This window comes from Hemibagrus wyckioides, linkage group LG13 (genome assembly GCF_019097595.1).
Source record: "Hemibagrus wyckioides isolate EC202008001 linkage group LG13, SWU_Hwy_1.0, whole genome shotgun sequence".
In the NCBI taxonomy this organism is placed as follows: Eukaryota; Metazoa; Chordata; class Actinopteri; order Siluriformes; family Bagridae; genus Hemibagrus; species Hemibagrus wyckioides.
Window position 1 is genome coordinate 19,680,201 of NC_080722.1, and position 25,135 is coordinate 19,705,335.

The 25,135-nt window shown below is 41.3% G+C and overlaps 2 protein-coding genes across 3 annotated transcripts; one reads left to right on the forward strand and one right to left on the reverse strand.

Annotated features, from left to right (window-relative positions):
- Positions 1 to 229: 229 nt before the first annotated feature.
- becn1 (beclin 1, autophagy related) lies at positions 230 to 5,852 on the reverse strand. Of its 2 annotated transcripts, none has more exons than XM_058407166.1 (12): positions 5,735 to 5,852; positions 4,307 to 4,434; positions 4,121 to 4,179; positions 3,967 to 4,025; positions 3,782 to 3,872; positions 3,512 to 3,648; positions 2,986 to 3,180; positions 2,694 to 2,840; positions 2,380 to 2,529; positions 2,149 to 2,209; positions 1,889 to 2,031; positions 230 to 1,645 (listed from the first exon to the last, which is right to left on the reverse strand). In XM_058407166.1, exons 1-12 carry the CDS (start codon positions 5,788 to 5,790, stop codon positions 1,477 to 1,479), a joined length of 1,395 nt encoding a protein of 464 aa, XP_058263149.1. In that variant the 5' UTR covers positions 5,791 to 5,852; the 3' UTR covers positions 230 to 1,476. The 2 variants fall into 2 exon arrangements, with proteins under 2 accessions (XP_058263149.1, XP_058263150.1); XM_058407167.1 differs by having other exon boundaries at positions 4,307 to 4,437; positions 5,735 to 5,758.
- A 104-nt stretch (positions 5,853 to 5,956) lies between these two features.
- Positions 5,957 to 24,822, forward strand: LOC131363165 (breast cancer type 1 susceptibility protein homolog). The gene is made up of 20 exons (XM_058405454.1): positions 5,957 to 6,095; positions 7,877 to 7,952; positions 8,781 to 8,834; positions 9,640 to 9,720; positions 10,340 to 10,428; positions 10,511 to 10,547; positions 10,645 to 10,745; positions 10,924 to 13,707; positions 13,782 to 13,984; positions 15,376 to 15,505; positions 16,845 to 16,994; positions 17,138 to 17,229; positions 19,264 to 19,351; positions 20,523 to 20,600; positions 21,830 to 21,870; positions 22,109 to 22,192; positions 22,998 to 23,055; positions 23,739 to 23,809; positions 23,894 to 23,957; positions 24,233 to 24,822. Exons 2-20 carry the CDS (start codon positions 7,879 to 7,881, stop codon positions 24,325 to 24,327), a joined length of 4,374 nt encoding a protein of 1,457 aa, XP_058261437.1. The 5' UTR covers positions 5,957 to 6,095; positions 7,877 to 7,878; the 3' UTR covers positions 24,328 to 24,822.
- Positions 24,823 to 25,135: the final 313 nt, after the last annotated feature.

A 25,135-nucleotide genomic window follows, 5' to 3' on the forward strand; every position in this document is an offset into this window, starting at 1 on the left:
CTTTACCCTTCAGTTTCAGCCAAGGCTCCTTTAGTGTCAAGGTTTCTGTTTCATGCTGGAGTTTTTTCCTCTTGTCACTCTGACCTATTATTTGGGATATAAATCCTTATCTGTGTTTCTGTAACGCTGCACCATCAATTTAGGTTTTTTCCTCTGAAGTGGAAAGTGACAAAGAATTCTTAGAAGAAATGATGAAATCCTTGGTTAAAAGATTAGGACGGAAACCGGAAGGGCTTTTTGGTGTACACTAATCACTTTATTGCATGTTTTTTCTGTACAATACTATATAACAACAGCTGTGTCTTCATGTCCAGGTTAGAAACAACACAACAATCACATTGAATACATTCTTAGGGATTTTGCTCCTGTATTTTGAATATAGCTGCTTGAGTTCATTAGCAGAATCATTACAGTTTGTGCTTCAACTTCACTTATGCCTCATTTATCAAACTGGATACAAATTTAGATGTAGATCCTTTGCCGACGTGTTCACGAGAAATGTGGAGCTGATGAAAGTGATTATATCCTATGAGTTTGTGTACGACGAGAAGATTTAGCGTGTTCCATGTTTAGAAGACGCTTGTTTACTGTTTAGTTGCCATTTCAGCTCTCTATGCCTTTTATGGTGTTTTGTGGGCGTGGTTAAATGTAAATGTTATGTGAATGCGCCTCTGTAGTTAGCAACGTTCAGACGTGACTTAGCAACTTTTCTGAATCTGATGGGAATTTTTAGTTCGGATTTTAGCCCCGAAATCATTTATACGCACCCTTCACGAAAGATCAGTAAACGAGGCACGTTGTGAGCATAGTGTTAATGGTGTTAATTATAACTGTCATAAACGTGTGAGTATCAGACGTCAAGATCATCAACGAGCAGATCATCAGGTCCAGAACATTTACATAAAGTTAGTAAATAATACACACAGTGGTAAGTATGCGTGCTAACTGATGTGTAACATACTGTGTTAATTTTATTTTATCTGAAAGTACAAGGTTTTGACTTGAAGTGAGATTAGTGAGTGTGCCGGACGCTGGAGATCTGGGTCCAGGCCCATGTGCAAGTTCGCACTGACGAAACACCAAGCATGCTTCCAAAAGCTTTTCATATTCCTGAAGCACTTGGAGCTGTTCAAAGCTATTCAATCTCACAGGAGTCTATAAGGTGTGATTAGCAGATGTAGAATCGGGAGACGACCCATTCGAAACCTCAGTGCTGGATACGTTTTATGGATAATCTGGATAACCTTTTGGATTTACATGGTGTAGTGAGCGCGACTATCCGTCCTCCTCCCAGTTTTGTTTAGGGAAATGTTTCCATAAAACGTTTTATTAAAGTAGTCACAGTTAAGCAAGTTTAGTGAACAAATAAGTAAAAGCCAGCAGGTATAGAGAGAGTCCTTTTGCCGTTTCACCAAAACCTTTACACAGCAGGGTTCAGGGAGATCTAGTGAGCCTGGATTTCGGTCTCTCTCTCTTTTAGCGGTTGTAGAATTGAGACGAAACCCAGGCCAGGCCCCATTTCAGGTTGGTGAGCATAAACTTGAGTGCTTTGGTCCACTGCTCCTCGGAGTTAAACTGGGTTTTAATGGAGTACGATCCTCCGCTTCCACCCGTGTCCTCGATCTTCCCCTTGTCCACGTCCATTCTGCTCCAACAAAACAACACGACAGAATGAAAATTATCTGGGTCACTACGGTCAGCTCTACACCCTCCCCCAGTGCACACACTACTGGAACATTTGCTGCCAGAAGCTTTTCAGTAAAACGGTCCAGGACTAAAGGATCTGGAGCCGGAGCATGTCTGGACTGTTTCTGGAGTGTGATGTGCAGGCATACAGAGTTTAGTTTCAGGTCCACTTTATGTTTCAGATAAATTTAAGTGACCTCACCTGTACGGTAGACAGAATCCTGTGTCTCCTTTCTCTACTTCCTCTTTAAACTGCTGCACACAGTCTAAAAACGCCACCATGGCATGATCAAACTTGTTATCCCAGAAGAAGCGCAGTCCACCCGAGCAATACAGCGGCAGCTCCTGCAACAGCCAGAGGACAGGACATGAGCATTATTATTCAAAAATCCAGAGGTGCAGCATCTGTATAAATCTCAGCTCTCTGCTCAAACTCTTGGCTACGGCTTGGCGTTCGTTTACCTTGGACTTGTCTGTAAGGGACTCCAGGTACGAGTGGTTTCCGTATGGAACAAGTCGATATCTGTAACGCAGAGCCATATTCAGACTTCAGTATACAGAATCGGTGTTACAGGTATAGGGGGTGGAGTCTGTGAAGTCTGTCTTTTGAACTTGTGTGTTACTAACTTATGTTAGTAAGTCATTCTACCTCTCTGAGGAACAGTGATAATGTGAGTTGAGGAATGACGGTACCTCTGGAAGCGCAGACCCATCTTGTTAGCGAGAGCGTGCAGCAGCAGCACAGTCTGACCCCAGGCCGCGTTAATCTCGTTCCACTCTACAGGAACGCTGGGTAATCGACCCAGACGGAAATTATTTATTGTCCCAAACTGTCCACTGTGCCTGAAACAAGGACAATAAAAAGATATAACAGCACTCAGAGAGAGAGAGGGAGAGAGACAGACAGACAGACAGACAGAGAGAGACAGAGAAAGAGATGACAGAGAGAGAGAGAGAGAGAGAGAGAGAGAGAGGACTATTTTTAGGCAGAATAAATGATGAGGTACCAGATGTGAAAGGTGGCGTTAAAGACGTTGGTTTTCTTCAGGCGGTCCAGTTGAGCCTGGCAGTAGCGCATCTGATTATCGACACTCTTCAGTTCATCGTCCAGCTCCAGCTGCTGCCGTTTAAACTCGCAGTACTCCTTCTGGTACCTGAGTGACACACGCACAGAACCCTCTGGTCAGGACAGAACCTCTGGCTCTCAGATCTCTCTCTCTCAGTGTGATTTGCCCTCTCGCTGCGTTATTTCTAGATCTCATCATTAAATTATTCAGAAGGTACATGTGAGTAACTCACTGCAGCTCCTCTGTGTCCAGCTGCTGGGCATGGCGTCGTGCGTCTGTAATCTCCATGGCGACGGATTCCCGCTGCTGTTCGATGGCCTCCAGCTCCTGGATAAGAGTCTCCTCCTCCTGCCTGAGCTGCTGCAACTCCTTCAGCAGCGTGTCCTCGTCTTCCTCCTGCAGCTGCGACAGCAGCTCCAGACACTTCCTGTCAAATACATCCCTCAGTCAAGCACACCTGTCAATCAAATACATCTTGTCTTTCATCTTTAGCTGGACAAGTAGCTCCAGACACTTCTTCAATTAAATATGGATATCAGTCATACACAGCTGTCAATCAAAACCTGGCTGTCAATCAAAAAGTAATCAAAAGAGTTGCAGTAAACATTAATCAGCTTTATAAATTAAATACAGTCACACCTGTCAATCAAAATTGGCATGCCTGCCAATAACATACAGTTGGTGTGCAAGTATTCAACCTTTCCACATTCAGCTCCTCACTGTGAAGCATGGTGTTGGGAGCATTAGTCTAAACTCACTTGTAGTTCTGACACTCGTTCTCGGTGATGTGTAGCTGTGTGTCCAGATGATCGAGCAGTGTGTCTGTACACTCCTCACACAGCGGGTGATCGACGTCACTCTGCCCTGACATGATGTCGAACAGATCGCTCGTTACCTGCGGGAGAGCGGCACGGTGTTAGACAGCCTACGGCTCAAACCTCTTACTTCACGAGCACTGCTATGCCTTTCCTGTACCATCTGTAACCCAGCTACATTATTCTCAAATCCTTCAGGTCCATCTTTTCTACCTTTAACCTGCGGCTCAGGTTCTCCATGGTCCCCCCGTCTGAGGCCTCGCCGATTAGCGTGAAGCTGTTTGCGCTTTCTGTGGACATCATCCTACAACGCAGGGCAAATCTCTGGTCAGTGACATCACCAGGTCTCATTAGCTACAGTCCTTAAATACAATTTTTTTTCAGGTGAGCTGTTCTACCTGGCAGGAGGGATGTACTTCCGCGAGATGCCATCCTGCTTGCTCTCCACAAACGTCTCCTGTGAAAGACATATCATGAATTTAAGTTAATGCATCGTTATAGGAATTAAAGGTAAAAAAAAAAAAAAAAGCACAACTACGCTGATAACGTTACCTCAGGTGGACTGTCACCGCTTTCTGTTTGCTTGCTCGGTGTCACGGTGACCAGTGGAGCTAAACAGAAAAAATAATGGCAAAATAACTGACTCACTGATTTTAAACCAGTGCAATAACTTAAACAGCTTCTAAACAGTCAGCATACAGAGTCGTATAGTCATCAGGACTGAGACCTGGGACATACCAATGAGCTCCTGGATGGTGAGTCGGTCCAGGACATTGAAGCTGGTGTCGAGTTTGAGAGGCTGGTTGCAGCGTTGACACACAAAGCTCACCTGCATGGTGGTGCTGGATGACTTGGAGCCCTCCATGCTGCTGAGACAGTGCATAATGCTTTATTACAGTGATACAGATTTACTCCAGGTATTGCACTGTTATAGATGCTTTATTACAAACTGCTTCATTACAGTCATACAGGTTTACTCCAAGTATTGCACTGTTATAGATGCATTATCTTCTTCTTCTTTCGGCTTTTCCCTTCAGGGGTCGCCACAGTGAATCATCTCTCTCCACCTATCCCTATCTTCTGCATCCTCAACACTTACAACCACTAGCTTCATATCCTCAGTTATTCCATCCATATACCTCCTCTTTGCCTCCTACCTGGCAGCTCCATGTCCAACATTCTCCTACCGATATACTCACTCTCCCTCCTCTGAACATGTCCAAACCATCTTAATCTGGCCTCCCTAACTTTGTCCCCCAAAACGTCCAACATGAACTGTCCCTCTGATGTACTCGTTCCTAATCCTGTCCAACCGTGTCACTCCCAAAGAGAATCTCAACATCTTCAGCTCTGCTACCTCCAGCTCTGACTCCTGTCTCTTCCTCAGTGACACTGTCTCTAAACCATACAGCATGGCCGGTCTCACCACTATCCTGTACACCTTCCTTGATTCCTTGATTCTCGCCAATATTTTTCTATCATATTATAGATGCTTTATTATAAAATGCTCTATTACAGTCATACAGATTTTCTCCAGGTATTGCACTGTTATAGATGCTTTATTACAAAATGCTTTATTACAGTCATACCGATTTACTCCAGGTGTTGCACTGTTATAGACGCGTTATAACGTGTTTATCTTGTCTAACACACTCAAAACAAATGAGATAAACCTTGCTATAATGTTTGTTTGTATGTACTCAGGTAAAGTGTAACAATAGAACAGTATAAATCTTAAACATACAAAGTTTACCCCTCTAATATCTCGGAAATATCTTTACAGCTAATTTATCGTCAACTCATCACCCGTTTACGTTATATCTGTTAGCACTCGGGCTGAATCATAAATAGCCCCCTGATCCCTTCGTAAGTACACTACACGAGCTCTGATATAATTGAACTCCGTGCCCTACATCGTGCACTAGACACCTACATGATATCCGAATGAGACACGACCAGCTATTGCGTTAGCCTAGCCGATTTGTTTTGCTCCAAACTGAATTTAGACTGCTTACTCAAGCTACTTTATAAGCACGAATTCATTTCCAAAATAAAATGAATTAAAATGAATAAAACAAATCGCAGAAAATGCACATCATCATCACATTTTTAATCACGTGTGCTATATTTTATTCCTTTAGCCAAGCAGCTAAGTTTACGTCTTACCTGCCAACTTCCTGTTTTCTTATGTTTCTTATAAGAGGAAGTGACGCATTACGCATGTTCCAGAAATTTATTTTGCTTTTAATATAAATTTTCACTGAAATGTTATTGTTTGTTTTTCTAACCTTTAAGGATTTTAATATTTTCTCGAAAAAAAATTCCACGATAAAAAAATTAGTGTAGGAGAAGACGGACACGCGCTAGTGTTGACGTCATGACGTCACAGAAACAGTCGCGGGAAAACACAAACATGATAGTTTCCGAGTGCTAGCTAAGTGGCTACGCGGGCTCGAATTTGGTTCACGTTGTATGACTACGTTTACAGAAAGCTACTGATTTCAAGGAACGTGAAACAACACGGAAGGTACACATACAGGCCACTGTAGACACTTTGGCTGCGTTAACTTTGCAAATCAATGTTCTTCAGTAGCGTGTGGAACTGTGCGGATTGTATTCCAAATGGCGGCTTGTTTTCCTGAGTAGTGCACTAGCTAGGGTACAGATTGCCGCTATTTCTTATTGTAGGTAGTGTGCTTATGTAGGAAGTGATTATAGGTTTGGGAGTCGGCCTTTACAACTATTATGAGTAGATAGCTAACCAGATTCGAAGAATATGAGTGAAAGATAACTAATGACAAATGACACATGATTAAAGAAGTGTTTTATAGAAAGACTAAAGAAACTTAAAGAAAATTAAAGTGAAAATCAGGGATAAAAAGTGAAATAGTTTTCAGTCGATGTCTAAACTGTATGGTTTAAGCCTACCTCAAATAACTTGGTAAAAATAATGAGATCTTTAATAATATTGATAATAGTAGTAGTAGTAATAATAATAATGATAATATAATATGAAGAAGAGTAAATTAAGCGTCTATAATTGCTATTAGAAAAAATAAAAATAAAAAAAGTCTCTTCTCGAATAAAATGTGCACTACATAGGGAACGAAATCTCCAGACTACGTAGTGCACTATATACACTATATTACCAAAAGTTTTGGGACACCAATCCAAATCATTGAATTCAAGTGTTGTTTTTCAGGGGTTGGGCTTGGCTTCTTAGTTCCATTGAAAGGAACTCTTAATGCTTCAGCATACCAAGACATTTTGGACAATTTCATGCTCCCAGCTTTGTGGGAACAGTTTGGGGATGACCCCTTCCTGTTCACACCAGTGCACAAAGTAAGGTCCATAAAGACATGGATGAGCGAGTTTGGTGTGGATGAACTTGACCGGCCTGCACAGAGTCCTGACCTCAACTTGATAGAACACCTTTGGAATAAATTAGAGCGAAGACTGAGCCAGACCTTCTCGTCCAACATCAGTGTCTGACCTCACAAATGCACTTTTAGAGGATTCCCATAAACACACTCCTAATCCTTGTGGAAAGCCTTCCCAGAAGAGTTGAAGCTGTTATAGCTGCAAAGGGCGGACCAACTACATATTACATTCATTCGTTTTGACCTGGCTCACAGTGTCCACTATTATTCATCCCAAAGGTGTTCTATCAGGTTGAGGTCAGGACTCTGTGCAGGCCAGTCAAGTTCCTCCACACCAAACTCACTCATCCATGTCTTTATGGATCTTGATTTGTGCACTGGTGTGAACAGGAAGAGGTCATCACCAAACTGTTCATGCAAAGTTGGGAGCATGAAGTTGTCCAAAATGTCTTGGTATGCTGAAGCATTAAGAGTTCCTTTCACTGGAACTAAGGGGTCAAGCCCAACCCTTGAAAAACAACACCTGAACGCAATGATTTGGAGGGGTGTCCCAAAACTTTTGACAATATAGTGTAGGTTGAAATAGGAGGGGGGCATTACTAATGCACCATGTAAGATCACTATATATAGCGTTTGTGACGTGAGCTTTTTGAGGATTTATCTCTATGCGCCATAGATAAGTGCATTACATATAAGTGTAAATGTACTACATGGGAGTAGTGTATGGAGTGAACCCTATGTAGTTCACTATATACAGGTGTGTGTGTATGTACAGAGTGAATCCTGACTTGTGCACTTAATGTCCATTGAGGAGCCATTTTGGAGTTGGCTATATCAGTGCACCCCATAGGGGAAATAATACAGGCTTGTCACATGCTTGGGGCACATCATATACGTTTCTAACCTGGTGTACATTTCTGACACGTAGTGATGAGTGCGGTGAAGGCAGAAGACGTGAAGAGAGGCATCGCTGTGATTTGGGAGAACCTGCAGTGTCCGATATGGTGAGAAGATTTCCTTCAGTGTGTATAATTACCATAATGATGTACTGTAAAAGTGTGGAAAAGTGCTTTATTAAGCAGTCATAGTGTGCTTGAGTCTAATGTAGTCCATGTGCAAGACTTTTTCATGATACACAAACCTGTATATTTATGATATGCACTGATCAGGCATAACATTATGACCCCCGACAGGTGCGGTGAATAACACTGATGATCTCCTCATCATGGCACCTGTTAGTGGGTGGGATATATTAGGCAGCAAGTGAACATTTTGTCCTCAAAGTTGATGTGTTAGAAGCAGGAAAAATGGACAAGAGTAAGGATTTCAGCGAGTTTGACAAGGACCAAATTGTGATGGCTAGATGAGTGGATCAGATCATCTCCAAAACTGCAGCTCTTGTGGGGTATTCCCGGTCTGCAGTGGTCAGTATCTATCAAAAGTGGTCCAAGGAAGGAACAGTGGTGAACCAGAGACAGGGTCATGGGAGGCCAAGGCTTACTGATGCACATGGGGAGAGAAGGCTGGCCCATGTGATCTGATCCAACAGATGAGCTACTGTTGCTCACATTGCTGAAGAAGTTAATGCTGGTTCTGATAGAAAGGTGTCAGAATACACAGTGCATGACGGGTCAGGGCTGTTTTGGCAGCAAAAGGGGAACCAACACAATATTAGGCAGGTGGTCATAATGATATTCCTGGTTGGTGTATATTGGCTAAAAAGAAAACCTTTATATCTACAGAATAAAAATGATTGCCTCACATCATCACTCAGACACGTGGTGATGTCTCTTTTTCACGATCACGTCTCTCTGTATTTATTCCTCTGACAGTTTGGATTTGATGAGCGAACCCATCTCGACCCAGTGTGACCACCAGTTCTGCAAGTAATTCTTATTTTTATTTGGACATGTATAAAGAAAAGAACAATAAGTGTATTGGGTATTAGAATAAAGTTGACATTGGGATTATCGATAAGTGTACAAACTCATTTTCTTCTATTATTATTATTATTATTACTATTATTATGTCTTAAGCTTCTATTACTATAGAATCTTGTAGCACCTAGAAATTAAAGATTATTATTAATATATGCATTTATGTTATTTTTAGACATGAAGTATATCTACAAATATTCATTTAAAATAATTTATGTATTTAAAATTTAAATTTATTTATGTATTTTCTTGATTATTCGGGAAACTGTTATAATAAAGTAAAGTTTATTTGCCAGCACAGTTAGATCTTAGAAATACCTTGTGAGATTTTCATACATAATAGAAGCTTTTACAGAATTGTATTATTAGTATTATTATTAGTATTATTATTTGTATTATTATTAGTATTATTATTATTATAAATCTGTAGTTATGAAACCTACTCTTAAGGGCAAGTACAGTGTGGTAGTGTTTTTAATTAAATACATTTGTAAATGTATTAAAAATATTTTTCTGTTTTAAAAATATGTATTGAGTAATTTAAGATTCATTTTTCTTTTATGTATATTTTAAATCTTTTTTATTTGTTTGTCTGTTTATCTAACTATATATTTTTGCCTTTATGTATTTATTTGAAGAAAACTGAATGGTCTTTTAATTTTTTTAAATCACTATTATGACACAATAAATAATTAAGTCAACTGTAGTGTTTTGTGTAAATCAGTATGAAGGATTTTGTGGTAAAACTCCTCAGGTTCTGCATGACCAAGCTGCTGGAGCGGAATAAGAGGAAGGAAACCAGCTGCCCTGTGTGTAAGACGAAGGTCACTAAGAGGTATGTTATATTTATATATATCGAGCTTATAATCTTATGTTTATTGGTGAGACCGGCCATGCTGTATGGTTTAGAGACTGAGGAAGAGACCGGAGTCAGAGATGGAGGTAGCAGAGCTGAAGATGTTGAGGTTCTCTTTGGGAGTGACACGGTTGGACAGGATTAGGAACGAGTACATCAGAGGGACAGCTCATGTTGGACGTTTTAGGGGACAAAGTTAGAGAGGCCAGGTTAAGATGGTTTGGACATGTTCAGAGGAGGGAGAGTGAGTATATCGGTGGGAGAATGCTGGACATGGAGCTGCCAGGCAGGAGGCAAAGAGGGAGGCCAAAGAGGAGGTATATGGATGTAATAAATGAGGATATGAAGCTAGTGGGTGCAAGTGTTGAGGATGCAGAAGATAGGGATAGGTGGAAAGAGATTCGCTGTGGCGACTCCTGAAGGGAAAAGCCGAAAGACGTTTATATTCTTTTAAAAAATCCGATTAGCCTGTTACACAGACACTGGCGTCTGTTTGAGAAAGTGTATTGAAACATGCCAATATAATATTTAATGGTGTTATTATAGGTTTGAGTCTGTAACTCCTGTAATTAGTGGTGTGTGTTTAAATGTTTAACAGGAGTCTGCAGGAAAGTCCAGGCTTCCAGAAATTGGTAGAAGGCCTCCGGGATTTAGTCCGTTCTTATGAATTTGATACACAGACAAACTGTAAGTGTGTTTAGAATATTTACATACACTGTAGACGTATGTAGTATGTTGAGGAAGGTATATTGTGTGTGTGTGTTCCTAGATTTTACTGGTTTGCCACAGAGGAGACATGGCGCTAGGTGAGAGTCACATCGTCGCTACTTTTTTAATTAAAAGGCTGCACCAGTGACCCTGAGGTTCAACAATTCATTGCTCTTTTCACGTTTCTTCGGTCAGTGTTGAGACGGAGTCCAGAGATCAGCAGGGCAGTGGAGAGAATACAACCTCCGAAGGGAAAGTGACAGAGAAAGAAGCGACTCTTTCCTCCACAGCAGCAGGTGAGACGATTACAATGTCAGTGTAAACCATAGTATAGTGCAGCGTGTGTATTTTATGTTTCGTTTATCACGTTTAAACTACAATAATGTAAAGTACAAATATGAACTTTCCTGCATCTTGGAAGATTTAGTCTCTTTAGTCTCATTAAATGATTTTTTTTTTTAAACTCACTTACAGCTAAAGATGCTTTCGCAAAACTCATGTGTCTTGGGGATTCATGTCCTGCCACTTCACAACAAGATCATTTAGACAGCAGTCTTGGTGATTTGCCACAAAAATCTAAAACAAATCTTGCAGTTGCTGAAAATGTTCCACTGAGAACGGAAGCCAGTGATTCTCCAACACAGCAGGAAGTCGCTCCAGATGAAGGGAAACATTCCCGCAGACGGTCTAAACGGCTCTGTTTGGATCCAGACAGAATTATGGATAAACGAGAGAAGAAAAGTGTGCAGAAAGTGTCGGAGTGGTTGCTCAAGATTTCTCCGGCTTCTGATGCCCAAGCTGAAGGCAGCCCTGAAGGAGATTTTCCGATGTACACAGACAGTGATGCCGAAAAGGAAAGTACAGCTTCCGCTGCGTCAACGGAGATCAACGATTCTGCTAACGATAAAGCTGATGCGAGTCTTATAAGGGAAGTGCCTTGTAGAGGTCTGGAAGAACAAGTGTTTGGGGCAGTCTATAAACGAGAGTGCAGAGTTGCCAAAAGCAGAGTCACCAAAAGTTTCTTCCCTGCACGAGAGATAACTCCTGTCATATGTTATGGAAATCTACCGGAAAAGGATGAAAAGATCGAGACGCCCAAGAGGAGGTCGAGTCGTAAGTTGACTCCAGCTGACTTTATCAGGAAGGCATCAAATGAAGATAAAGAAGATGGATCTAATAAAGAGGAAGTCAATAAAGGAAGCAAACAAGAAAAGAGCAGCAAGCCGTTAAGGTCCTCAGGTGAGCAGGAAAAAGTGGTGCAGAGTGGTCCTAATGAAAATGCTGAACTTACAGAGAGTCCAGCGTTTGAGGTACCTCTGAAGAAACCAGGCCAGAGATCCAAGATGCAGGTGGTTTGGCAAGATGTGGACCGTGACTTGACAGAGAAAGCAAACAACACGGACAACAAGAAAAGAGACCGAACAAGGAAGAGACCGATCACTCGGAGCAGTCGTGACACTACTAAAGATGATGATTTGGAGAAAGGCAAAAATGCCAGATATGCCAAGTCCCTTGCTCTAGTCAGTGCTGGACCTGAGATAGTTGAGCTGAGTGAGAAGGTCCCAAGTAATCCAAAATTAATCGAGGCTGAAGTTAATATTGAAAGTTATCCTAGTAGTACAGAGCTGAAGTCTCCTGATGCTCGGAAAACCAGACGAAGCTTAAGGCTTCAGGAGTTCACTGCAGAAGTGCAAGGTCTTCCGAGAAGAAAGCGTTCGAAACGAGCTCTCCCAAAACCTGCTGACGGACCTGAAAATAATCCGTCTGCTAACCTGGATGAGCCAAATGCCAAGACTGCTCATGTTGGTACAAGCCAGATTAATGCTTCACAGAGTGAGAAACCAGAATGTTCCATGAGGAGAAACGGTTGTGTTTGCAACGATGACTTTGAAAACATCGAAATCATGCAGTCGAGTGAGGATGCGGCTGCTCCTAAGTGTGTGTCTGAGGCGACTATAGCTGAAGAAAATTCAGTCTTTTCCGTTGTTCCAGACTCTGTGGATCAGGATAAGGACATTCTCCCTTATTCTACCAAAGCTGCAAACTTGACAAGTCCCTTAGCAGCTCTGGTTCCAGAAACTTTACCACAGAAACACCAGGATTCACCATCTACAAAAACACAGACACCTGCTGTTGAGCACAGAGATACTGAACAAGAAGACGACACCAACGATAGTGAACTTGACACCGAGCAACTCATGAAGACCTTCAAAGGCACCAAGAGAAAGTCCTTCTACCTGGGTAGTCCCAGGACTTCACACTCCAGAACCCAAGATAAATCCCTTACTCAGATTTCAGAGGAAGACAAGCAAGAGAGCGTAGATCAAACTGAGATCCCGGGGATCTCTCCGAACAGTGATCAAGTTTTGCCTTCAAATTCATCTGAGGTAGCACCCCATGTGACAACGTCTCAAACATCTCAAAGCTGTGTTGCAAGTGTCGGTCTGCTTCAGGTGAAATCACCTGCTCTTCCAACAGACACCCAAAAACACAATTCCAGCAGAACCTCAGGTGCCAGTGACCATCCGGAGTCTCAAGATGCTCAAGATTCCAGGCCTCTTTTCAAGGCTGACCTTGCAAATTCTGTCCTGCTTTTCTCTACAAGCATGACCCAAGAGGAACCACAAATCTCTCACAACAAGGACTCAACAAAGTCTCCAAAGTCTTCAGAAATTCAAGGGCGCAAAATCTCCAGCATTCCACTGGGAACCATCACCAGCTCTGAAACTCAGTGTAACAATTTCGAGTCCTCAGTCACCCCAGATGGCCTTGTACCAAATGGTCCTGAAGCTCCGGAACTTGCAACCACTCAGAACGTGGATAAGCTGGATGAGGGAGAATTTCTTTCTCAGCCATGTTTGCAGAGGAAGAGGAAGGCTCAGAAACTAGAGTCTTCAGATTCTGAATCCAGTGTTGAGAGTGATGAACTTCCCCCACTTGCGCAGATATTTAAATCTCAACATCCGTCCCCACCTTCTGCCAAAGATTCAGTGGAAAACTCTTTAAACCAAGAAGTTAAAGAGCAAAGCCCAAAGCCAGGTGAAGAACCTGCAAGTCAGGATAGTCACTCTTGCAGTGAACCAGAACCTCAGTCCAGTTCCTCAAGCCAGTGTGTTGCCCCTTATCAGAACCCGCAGTCTGTTCAAGATGTAAATTCTAATGATGTATGTGACGGTGGCATTCCTGACCCTGCTTGCAGGGATGAGTGGATTACTTCTAGTCAAGGATCTGTGGATCTTTTTGGGACACCACGGGAAAGTAAGTGTCTTATACTTGTAACACATAATCGTGTAACTGGAGTGTCTACTAATGATAGTTTCTTTTACTTTTAGCTGAAGAAATAGCCGGTGGTGCTGAAGAAGTAGCCGGTGGTGCTGAAGAAGTAGCCGGTGGTGCTGAAGAAGTAGCCGGTGGTGCTGAAGAAGTAGCCGGTGGTGCTGAAGAAGTAGCCGGTGGTGCTGAAGAAGTAGCCGGTGTCAATACAGGGCTTTCCTTTGAGTCGTCTCAATACTCGAGCGAGATTATTACCACTCAGGTGAGGGCAAATTTTTAACTTTAAGTTTTACTGTAGCAGAAACAATGAGTGACAAGCACCTCCTTCGATTATAGCCACACCCACCACCTACAATTGAGGGCTGTGACAGCAGTCTTATTATGAGGTGCAAATTTTTCACAGAAGAGTGATGACAAGAGTGAAACAATGGAAGAGCAAATGCCATGAAGAAGTTTTTGCTTTTCATTGTGGCCTCAAGATACTACTGAAAAACAGTAACACCTGCGTATTCTCGTCAGGTGAATGCTTTTCTGTCTGGCACAGATGGAGTCTTCTCTATAAATGAGAAGGTCCAAAGACAAGGACAAGTCTGGGTTTGGCGGTTGCCAGGAGAACGGTACTTTCCTGACTACATTGTAACAAGTGTAAAGTTTGGTGGAGGGGGGATTATGGTGTGGGGTTGTTTTTCAGCGGTTGGGCTTGGCCCCTTAGTTCCAGTGAAAGGAACTCTTAATGCTTCAGCAAACCAAGACATTTTGGACAAGTTCATGCTCCCCACTTTGTGGGAAGAGTTTGGCGATGACCCCTTCCTGTTCCAACATGACTGCACACCAGTGCACAAAGCAAGGTCCATAGAGTTTGGTGTGGAGGAACTTGACTGGCCTGCACAGAGTTCTGACCTCAACCTGATAGAACACCTTTGTGATAAATTAGAGCAGAGACTGAGCCAGACCTTCTCGTCCAACATCAGTGCCTGACCTCACAAATGCACTTCTAGAGGAATGGTCCCATAAACGCACTCCTAAACCTTGTGGAAAGCCTTCCTAGAAGAGTTGAAGCTGTTATAGCTCCAAAGGGTGGGCCAACTCCATATTTATTTAATTAAAGTCATTAATAAAAATTTGATGTCATTAAAGTTCATGTGCATGTAAAGGCAGATGTCCCAAAACTTTTGGCAATATTGTGTAAATTAAGTTTTTGGATATTTGTGGATATTTCAACTCTAAGCCTCACTGTGTGTTATTTGCGTTCTGTGTAAATTTTTATGAAAGCTGACAATAATTCTGTAGTCACCTAAAGAGCACTGCTGTCCAGAAGATGGCAGTAAATACGTATTTACAAATGAGATGTTCTGCACCTGTTTGATTCACAGAGTGAGTACTGCGAGCGCTAACAGAGCGTGTCTCAGGCGTTGGCCTGTCGTGTTGATCGAGACACTTCATCGTATTAATGCAGCTGAAGGGCTTTTAAGAGCCATGCTCTGTTCGCTTAGCAGCGTCTAGTGAAAGGGTTTTTAATTTTGGATTTGCATATGAAGAGTAAACATGCAACACTTAACATGTTCAAAAGAGCAGCTGAGAGAAAAATGCAAACGCTAAAAACAGGCAGGAGTGAAGGAGCACTAATGAGCTGTGTGTATGTTCCGCCTGTAGCAGAGAGACGACATGCAGCAGGAGTTGCACAGGTTGGAGAGAATGATGGCTTTAGTGACTGAGGCTCTCCAGAAGAAAGATGGCGACTTAGACGATAAAACTAAGACGGAGGACAGCGATCAGCACTCAGGTACAAACAGTCACATCCTGATACACCACTAATACAACATTCTGCCGTATTTAATGCACAAGAAACTTCACGTAGAACAGGGGTGTCCAGACCTACCCAGAAGGGACTGGTGTGGTGTGTTCCAACCAATCAGAAGCCACACCTGAGTCTATTGAAAGCCAAGATTAAACAGGAGGAATCAGGTTTAGCTTCTGCTTGGTTGGAATGAAAACCTGCCTTCACACTGGCCCTTTGTGGACAAGACTGGACATCCCTCATGTAGTTGCTCTGAATTTTGAGACCAGTGTATGCTGTTATGGTTTATCTCTCAAAAATACACCAAAACTCTCCTCTTCTTCCACTGAGCATCTGGAGGTTACTGTAAAACAACACACACACACGCTCTCTATAGTAAGTGTACTGTGCTCTCAGCCAATCAGAACGCTCCGTGCTGAACTGGTTTCAGTAAACAGTTCTGTAGATTTCTCATTAGGTATATCATTTTGTTACAGTAACGAAATCCTTTTGATTAAGCTTACAGCAGTTTAGCGCAAAATGTGAATATACAACAATGTGTTTTAGATTTTATTTCACTTTGTGTGCTTTAAGGAGAATAAATGAAAGCGTGAAATCAGGCGTGAAATTGTTTGTTATTCAGCTTCATGACGAAACTTTCATTAGTCTCTTTTACAAACATTATTTCAGACATTTCTGCACATTCTGTTACTGGAACCTTTTCAGACATCCAGGAACTAACTAACTAACTAAATTATTCACTCAGTAAGTTAATTCTGATCGAAATTGAAGCACATTTTCCTACAGGAACCATTTCGGGAATGTTAGGTTTGTTTGATCTGAAATTTAGGAACTTTTTATGAAATCTATCATGAAGTCATTCCAGAATGTATGAAATTTTAACACACTCCACTGCAGGCACCCTTTTAGAAATTTCTCAGTTAAAATACCACCAGATTATCCTTTTTGGAAATCTAAAACTTGCAGAAACCTTTTCAAAAAGACTTCCAAGCATCTACTGTAGCTTGGGTTCTACAATCTAAGAAATGTAATAAAAGTAGTCTAAGCACATTGTTCAGAATTATGATAAGTATTATTTATCTATAGTGTTTCATCACCAGGAGAAACCAGGACTGGTTTTAGTTCTTCCATCCATCATTGTTTTTAAAACCTGCATTTCCCTTTCAAGTGATGTAAAAAGATGTTTTATGGTAGAGTGAGCGGCGGCCGGCCGGTTAAAGCAAAACCACATGTCTGCTGGAATTCTGTCTTCTTTGGATTATAAAAGATAAACTCAGATAAACTCCTTTACTGTGCTTAGACTGTGTGTGTTTATGATCTGCAGGGCAGCAAGGCAGAGTGAGAAGTCAGCGATCCTGTAAAAGCGGAAGGCAGCCGCCTCAGAGGTCAGAGGTCAAAAGTCAGCATGGTGTGGCTGAGGATTCGACCGTTGATGTGATGGATGAGAAGGAGCCGAACGAGCCGATGGAAGAAAGTAGGGCCGATGTGATGATACGATACAGATATCATGACGAATTGTGATTTGATGTTTAATGTTTGTAAAATATTTGATTGATTTAAAAAATAAGTCTCTGTTCAGTGTTAAGCCTGTATTTATATATATTCCGTCTCGCCCAGCCATCGGAGAGCGTACATTAAAGAACAAGTGCAGAACGGAAAGTGGAGGCAGAATGGAGCTGGTGGCGTCGGGGCTCAGTGCCGCTGAACAGGTGAGAGAATTTCTGAATAAATTTACTTAATGCTGTTTATTTTCTTTTCAGCTCTTGAACACGGTAACAACGAATTTAGCAAACTGAATTGAAATCTCAGTGCAATGAGTCATTCATATCACAATAGAGAAAAAGAGCTACAGTTACTCACATACTATTATTATTATTATCATGGTCTTATCATTACTGCAGCATTCAGTACAAAATCATATTCATCATATAAAAATGTTACTAGATCAACTTTTAGCTTTATTATTTAATTAATAAGCATTGTGAGAATTATACAACATAAGGAAACCTGACTGTCTATATCCATAAACATCTAAAAGGATTAAACAAACACATCCACTGCTCCCATTATCTGGTGCGGTGGCATCATGACACCATATTGGTTGTTGCTGGATGCTGAGAGATCAAGTTTTCGATCTCTTTTATTGATATAAGTAACTACATTGTTTGGAATCCATAGTTCATCCGCTCATGTAAACACAAAGAAAACAATGGAGATGCTCTGGCTCTCAGTGTTTTGCGATTAGTTACAATTACAGAAATGTACATGCTTGACTGGAAGGAATCACGTTTCATGGGTACCGTGCATAGAATGTATTTGAGGCAAGGAACAAAATAGGCATATTCTGTGTTCCAAATCATTATATTCAGGTGTTGTTTTTCAGGGGTTGGGTTTGGCCTCTTAGTTCCAGTGAAAAGAACTCTTAATGCTTCAGCATACCAAGACATTTTAGACAACTTCATGCTTTGGAGATGACCCCTTCCTGTTCCAACATGACTGCACACCAGTACACAAAGCAAGGTCTGCACCTGTTGAGTCCTGACCTCAACCTGATAGAACACCTTTGGGATGAATTAGAGCGGAGACTGTGAGCCAGACCAAAACTGTGACGTCTGCCTTTACATGGACATGAATGTAATATGGAGTTGGCCCGCCCTTTGCAGATATAACAGCTTCAACTCTTCTGGGAAGGCTTTTCACAAGGTTTAGGAGTGTGTTTATTTTTGACCATTCCTCTAGAAGCACATTTGTCAGGTCAGGCACTGATGTTGGTCGAGAAGGCCTGGCTCACAGTCTTTGGAACAGGAAGCGGTCATCCCCAAACTGTTCCCACAAAGTTGGGAGCATGAAATTGTCCAAAATGTCTTGGTATGCTGAAGCATTAAGAGTTCCTTTCAGTGGAACTAAGGGGCCAAGCCCAACCCCTGAAAAACAACACTTGAATTCAGTGATTTGGAGGGGTGTCCCAAAACTTTTGGCAATATAGTGTATATCATTATATCATCATCATGATATAATTTTCCATATTTTTCTTTATCCAGTCCCGTTAATCGTGCCAAATCGTATGAAGAACAAGTAGGAAAAATTCATGTTATACGTTTGGGTTCTTGTGCAGGAGCAACAACTCGTATAATGTCAAGTTGGCACCAGAAGATGTAGGCATGCCCGGTCTACTCTTTTAGATGTATATGGTTTATAATGATGAAGTGGTGTGATGAAGCAGTGTTAATTATTTTCCTATAACAGCATATCCTCCTCCTCTCCTTTTCCCCAAGTCTGTCCCTCACCAGACCCTTCATACATAAATATATAATATTGATACATAAATAAACAAAAAAGATCATCCATACATGAATGAGCCATTACTATGATATGTTATAAGGTTAGGGAAACGAATCAACACCTGGTTTTTATATAAAACTTCTGCTGCTGTATTTATCAGTGTTTGTTATAGTAACACATTTTAACCCTGAACATCGTTACGCTGTGGGACAGTTGGTCCTTGGAGCGTGTATACATTGCAGTGTGTGATGTGTGTTTTTTTTTTTTATAGCTGCTCCTGACGTTAACGATTTACTGAATGTCCAAATCGATGATTTAGTGTTTTAAATTATTGTTGTTATTTAATGTTATTGCTGATGCAACATTATTGATGGAAATAATGGAACTATATAAACATTGCTGAGAGGCAGTAAGCACTGTTTTAGTAAAATAATCACGTGTGTGTGTTTGTGTGTGTTTAGGTCCTGTTGAAGAAATTTGCGAGGAAGATGAAGGCTAGTGTAAGCAATCAGGTCACTCCCACTACAACTCACATCATCATCAAGACAGGTGTGTGTGTGTGCTTGCATGTGTGTGTGTGTGTGTGAGTGTAAAGGACACGTATTCATATTTTTTTGTTGTCTGTATTCAGGAAACGTATATATATATATACCCTCTCTTTTTCTCTCTGCCTGCACACACACAGACACACACACACACACACACAATCTTTTCTGTAGGTAATTACTTTCCTGTGTTGTATTGTTTTATATCAAAGCCACTCCTAACGAAGCAGCATATTAATGAGCACCATTAAGAAAGTCATTTTAATGGCGTAGTTACTGTAGCAACCGTCTCAGGAGCTTTGAAGTTTGATGTCTATACAGCATTTCTTTTCCTCCAGAAGATTGGATTTCTTTCTGTATGCCTTTATACTTTTTTTTTTCTGGTCAGAATTTACTTTTATTTACTCGACCAGAATGACAACGGTGCGTTCTTATTGGCCGAGAGCAATAGGGATGAGGATGTTATACCTCATAGTGATGATTTTCCTTTGGTGACTATATCAGCAATGAAAACCACAACGTATTTAGTGTTTAAGGATGACAGTGAACAGGTCCTTCTAGTAACTTCCGTCTGCTCGATGGCCATCTTGTCTTCATTTCCGATCATATTTCCAAGCCCAAGCAACAGAATAACAATTTTCTCTCCAATATTTGTAGATGATTTAAAGATTAGGAAAGTACAAGTGCCATATTAACTTTCTTTTAATTACACTTAACAGGTTCAGGAAGTCCTTCTGTTTATATCTAAGACAAATCTTTCAAGTGGCAGTACAGACTGGGTGTTGACTAACCGTTCTTAAGAGCCGAGTCGTGACCCGAGCGCATTAAGCAGCAACACAAACCAGCTAATTAGTTTTTAATGTGAGTCTAATGACTGCATCTACAAGTAATTAAATACACAGCGGTGCTGCACAGTGAGCTGGAGTGATGTGTGATGTGTTTGCGCTCTTCAGTTTGCAGACTTTTCTATACCACTGAGATGCTCATTCGCTCTCTCTCTCTTTCTCTCTCTCTCTCTCTCTCTCTCTCTCTCATACACACACTCATTTCATATTGACACACACACATATCAGAATATCAGTTTAATAAAGTACTCATTTATTACCCATAAAAATTGTTGTTGTTGCTGCTGCTGCTGCTGATGATGATGAGTTACTCATTCTGTGTTGGCACAGATGGAGACTTGGTGTGTGAGCGAACGCTAAAGTACTTCCAAGGAATCGCCGGCAGGAAGTGGGTGGTGAGCTTCCTGTGTGAGTATCAGTGTTGATCATGTCACGTGTTAACTGTGACCCTGTGTGCACGCTCACAATGACGAGTAGTTTAGGTCATAGGCCCTGTGGTGTGTAGCGGCTGCTTCTCTTCCACCTGTGGGCGTGGCCTGTTTTTGTGAGAAACAGTAGTAGTTTATAAATAACTTCTAAGCATGTTAAGCACAATTGATATACCGCACTAATCAGAGTGAAAATCAGTGTGAGCTTGGATTAGATTAACAAAGTGAGCTGTGTTCTAGCTACATGCACCAACCATCTGCTGCTTCCTTTAAAGCTTTACGTCTCTCTACACGTTTAATGATAACGAAAGGTCGTATATGAAAAGAGAAGGTGAAGCCACAGTGGAGTTTCTATGGTGGTAAACAAAATAACACAATAACAAATCCAAAACGACAATTCGGACAAAGCGGAAAAGGTAGATATAGTATGCGATTGGAATTCTTACCTCTGATTAGACGAGACGTCTGTCACTCAAGATACACAAGCAGGAGGAACTTGTGTATCTAACTTAATTTCTTGTCCATGTGTGGAATTCTGCGTTCACAGTGCAACTTTAAATCTTTTAAAGAAAATGACAAACATTTATATTGATATTTATAAGAAAACGGAATTCATTCAAGGCTACTTTGAGGAAAGAGGTTCATATGCCGTGATTTTGGATATACTGATAGCGTCTCATGGCGTAAAGATTAGTTTGCGATGTCAAAAAACACACCTAAAGAACGCAGGTATGTTTTGAAGACCAAACTATTTCAGATTAAATGATATATGTGTTCATATACACACCAATCCACTTTTTACTGCTGCAGCCTGCTGGTCTTTCTCTATATGTTGAGTGATAGGTGTCTCGTCCAATCAGAGGTTAAAATTCCATTCTCAAACTACACCTACCTTTTCCGGTTTGTCTAAATTGTTATGTTTTTGGATTTGGTTTCCCTTCTATTTTTTTTTGCTGGAACTACAGTAATTGTAGATAGGAGCTAAATCTATGAGCAGGCTGAAGTAAGCTCGCACCACACAGACTGTAGGAACCATCTGAAGAACGAGTTTTTTTTTTTCCAGCTTCTCTACAGCGTCTCAGCTAATCTGTAAAGATCTGAGAAAATCACGTAGCGATCGTTGATCATTTGTGATTGTGGGGCTAGATAGGAATTTCTGTCATCACAACAGTTTTCATATTTGGTCTTTTCCTTTCATCTCTCACACAGGGATCTCAGAGTGCTTCAAACACGGCAAACTTCTGGCTGAAGTAAATCTGATTTTATCACTCACTTTTTCTGTTCATGTTGACTTTTTTTATTTAAAGTAAAATAACTTCAGTCTGATCTATATAATTGCAAATCTATTCAAGGTTTTGAGAATGTTTGGAATCCTGCTGAATCCTTTATTTATCTTTTCTGTGCAAATCCTCCATTTTATTCAATTTTCATTTTGACGATTCCTGAATGATAAAGTGCACACACGTTCTGACTTGCTCTTCTTTCTAGGCTCCGTACGAGGTTTGCGGTGACGTCGTTAACGGACACGACCACAGAGGACCCCAAAAAGCCCGGACTGCTGCGGATAACGACGTGAGTTGTTGTTGTTGTTGCACTTTCGGCTGCTCACTGTTCGGGGTCGCCACAGAGGATCATTTAGTCCGCACGTTTCAATTTGGCAAGGGTTTTATGCCGGATGCCCTTCTTGAAGCAACCCTCCCATTTAATTCTGGCTTGGGACCGGCACTGAGAGTTAACTCTTCAGTGGCTGGGTTCGGATAATGAGTCTGATGTTGTAATCAGCACATTAAAAAATCCTTGCAGCATTACAGCTAAAGTCCTCAGTCCTCGTGCTCTTCTCTAGTCTCTGCTGGAATTAATTTTGTTGTTGTTGTTGTTGTTGAACACATTTTTCAGCATGGCTGTGCTGAAGGTCCGTTTAGTGCGATTGTGTTATTCTAATAGGGCAAAGTGAAGGTGAGTGAATTTTTTCAGTTCTGAAGGTATTTAGCATCTGAATGAAAGCAGTCTGTTTTCTCGCCCTTTGAAGGGACCTTCATGAAATTATCAGCCAGCTTCAGCCACTCATTTTCTTCATTCCTGTTATTTAGTTACCATTGTTCCTGCGCTGTCAGTTAGGCTTAACTACCAACCCTGATTACGCAATAAATAAATACACACACTTTACACAACTGCTTTAATGTTTCACTTCAGCTGACTGTCGTTTCAGTCAGGGTTCCTACTGGACTGTAGGACATTTTTGGGCTCCGTCCCAAACGCACAGGGCTCTTGCTCGTGTTAATTTTGTCAGCTGTGGGTTTGTCTTTTGCCTATAATGTAATACAAATAGATGTCAGAGTTATATTATTATTTTTTTGTGTGTGTATGTGTTTTGCAGCTGCTGATGAAAGGATGTGAGATCTGTTTCCAGGGCTCCTTCACAGACATGACCACAGGTGTGAAGGTTTTTTAGTTATACTTAACATGAAGCATCTCAGTGACACTCTCTGTGCTTTCACCCTGGTATTAACAGAAAAAAACGTGTGTGTGTGAATATATCTGGGTGCTCCGGTTTCCTCCCACAGTCCAAAGACATGCTTCAGGCTGATTGGAGTCTCTAAATTGCCCGTAGTGTGTGATTGCATAAGTGAATGAGTGTGTGTGTGTGTGTGTGTGTGCCCTGGGATGGAGTGGCACTCCGTCCAGGGTGTATCTTGCCTTGATGCCCGAGGATAGATCGGATAAGCGCTACAGACAATGAAATTAAATTAAATGAATATATATATATATATATATACCCACCCACCTTAGTACTTAGACAACTGATTGTGATGAAGTACTGTGTTTTTGCCACACCCCCTTTTGTTTTAAACAGGACTATGCATTACTGTCAGGTCTGATCATGTATTAAATAATAAATGTAGGGATTTTGCCTTATAATAAACTTTCTGCATTGATGTCTGAGCTTTATGGCACACACAAAAACACACACACACACTTCAACAATCCATAAAATAGAACACGTTAACACAATAAAAAAAACAAATCTCAGCAACACAGGAATATGTTTATTAGTTTAGTTTTCTGTGATTTTCTGACATTAGAGCAGTTGTTCACATGTTTGTGAATGATGTCACAGATCAGATGGAGGTCCTGGTGGAGTTGTGTGGTGCTACGGTCGTGAAAGATCCGCTGATGTTCTCCAGAAAGGTGCCTTCATTTGTCCTTATGTTTCATATTACTGCCTATATCTATATATACATCAATCTATATCTGTGTGTGTGTGTGTTTCAGGGTATCCGTTATCAGCTGGTGGTGGTTCAGCCCAGCCCTGAAGACTCTCAGTCGTATTACGCAGGTGAGCACGGCTTCTGTAACAAACAATATACCAATAAATACACAGTGAGTACACAATAAATACGGCTTGTGCTAAAGAACACAGCACAAAAGTACAACCCAAGAGGAATATCGCGCTTCACTGAAGTGCACGAGTGAAGAAACGGCAAATCCATGAAGCGTAAAAAGCCGAGCAGCTCGAGTTTTAGCTCGACTCTCACTCACCCGCTGTGAGCGCTGTTTTCTTTCTCCTTTGTTGTTATTTACATTTTACTTTTCTCTCTGCATGTTTTTCAGCTCTACAGAAAAAAGCCACTGTAGTGACTCGGAGCTGGCTGTTAGATTCAGTCGCCACGTACATGCTCCAGAATCCATCTGATTATAAACCGTGATGATGATGATGATGATGATGATGATGATTGTGATGATGGTGATGATGATGGTGATGTTTTTCTTCCATTGCTCTCTCTGCTTGTTTTTAAACTCCTTCTCTCCTCATCTGCACTTTATTAGCACAGGGCTCTGTTCATCACTACTTTTCCTTTTACTTTAATTCCCCAGAAAAAAACCAAACTGTTTTAAGGTGTGCTGTAAATAAGACTTTCTCCGTGTACATTTCAGTATAAAACTTTCAACAAGTCACGTGTACTTGGTAACGTTTTTTGGGGTTTTTTTTTTTGCATCACCGTGTACGTTGGCAAACACACACACACACACACATAAACACACACACATTTCTGTTGTGCTTTTGCTTGCTCAGAGTTTCTGTCTCTGACACGGCCATTAATAATGAAAGCTTTAGAGTTTCCTCCTTCAGGCCCCGCGGGAACTGTAAAAGCACAGTCTCACGGGTTCTCCATCCATCTACTATCAATCTGTCCATCCTTTCTGTAAATAACCCTCTCTCTCTCTCTCTCTCTCTCTCTCTCTCTCTTTCTCTCTCTCTGTCACTCACTCTTCCTTTCACTCACTCTTCCCTACTCACTCACTCTCTCTCTCTCTCTCTCCCTCCCCCTCACCCCACCCACCCTTATCAGCATCATTACTCACATTCCTGAAAGTTTTCGTTTCGTCTAAGTGAAACTGCAGAGGTTGGATTTCTCTGAGCTCATCATTTCTCTGCCATCAGATTTTTATCGCAATGTAGATATCAATATCTGGATTTTATTACAGATCAGCGTCAGGAAGACTTTCTCGCTT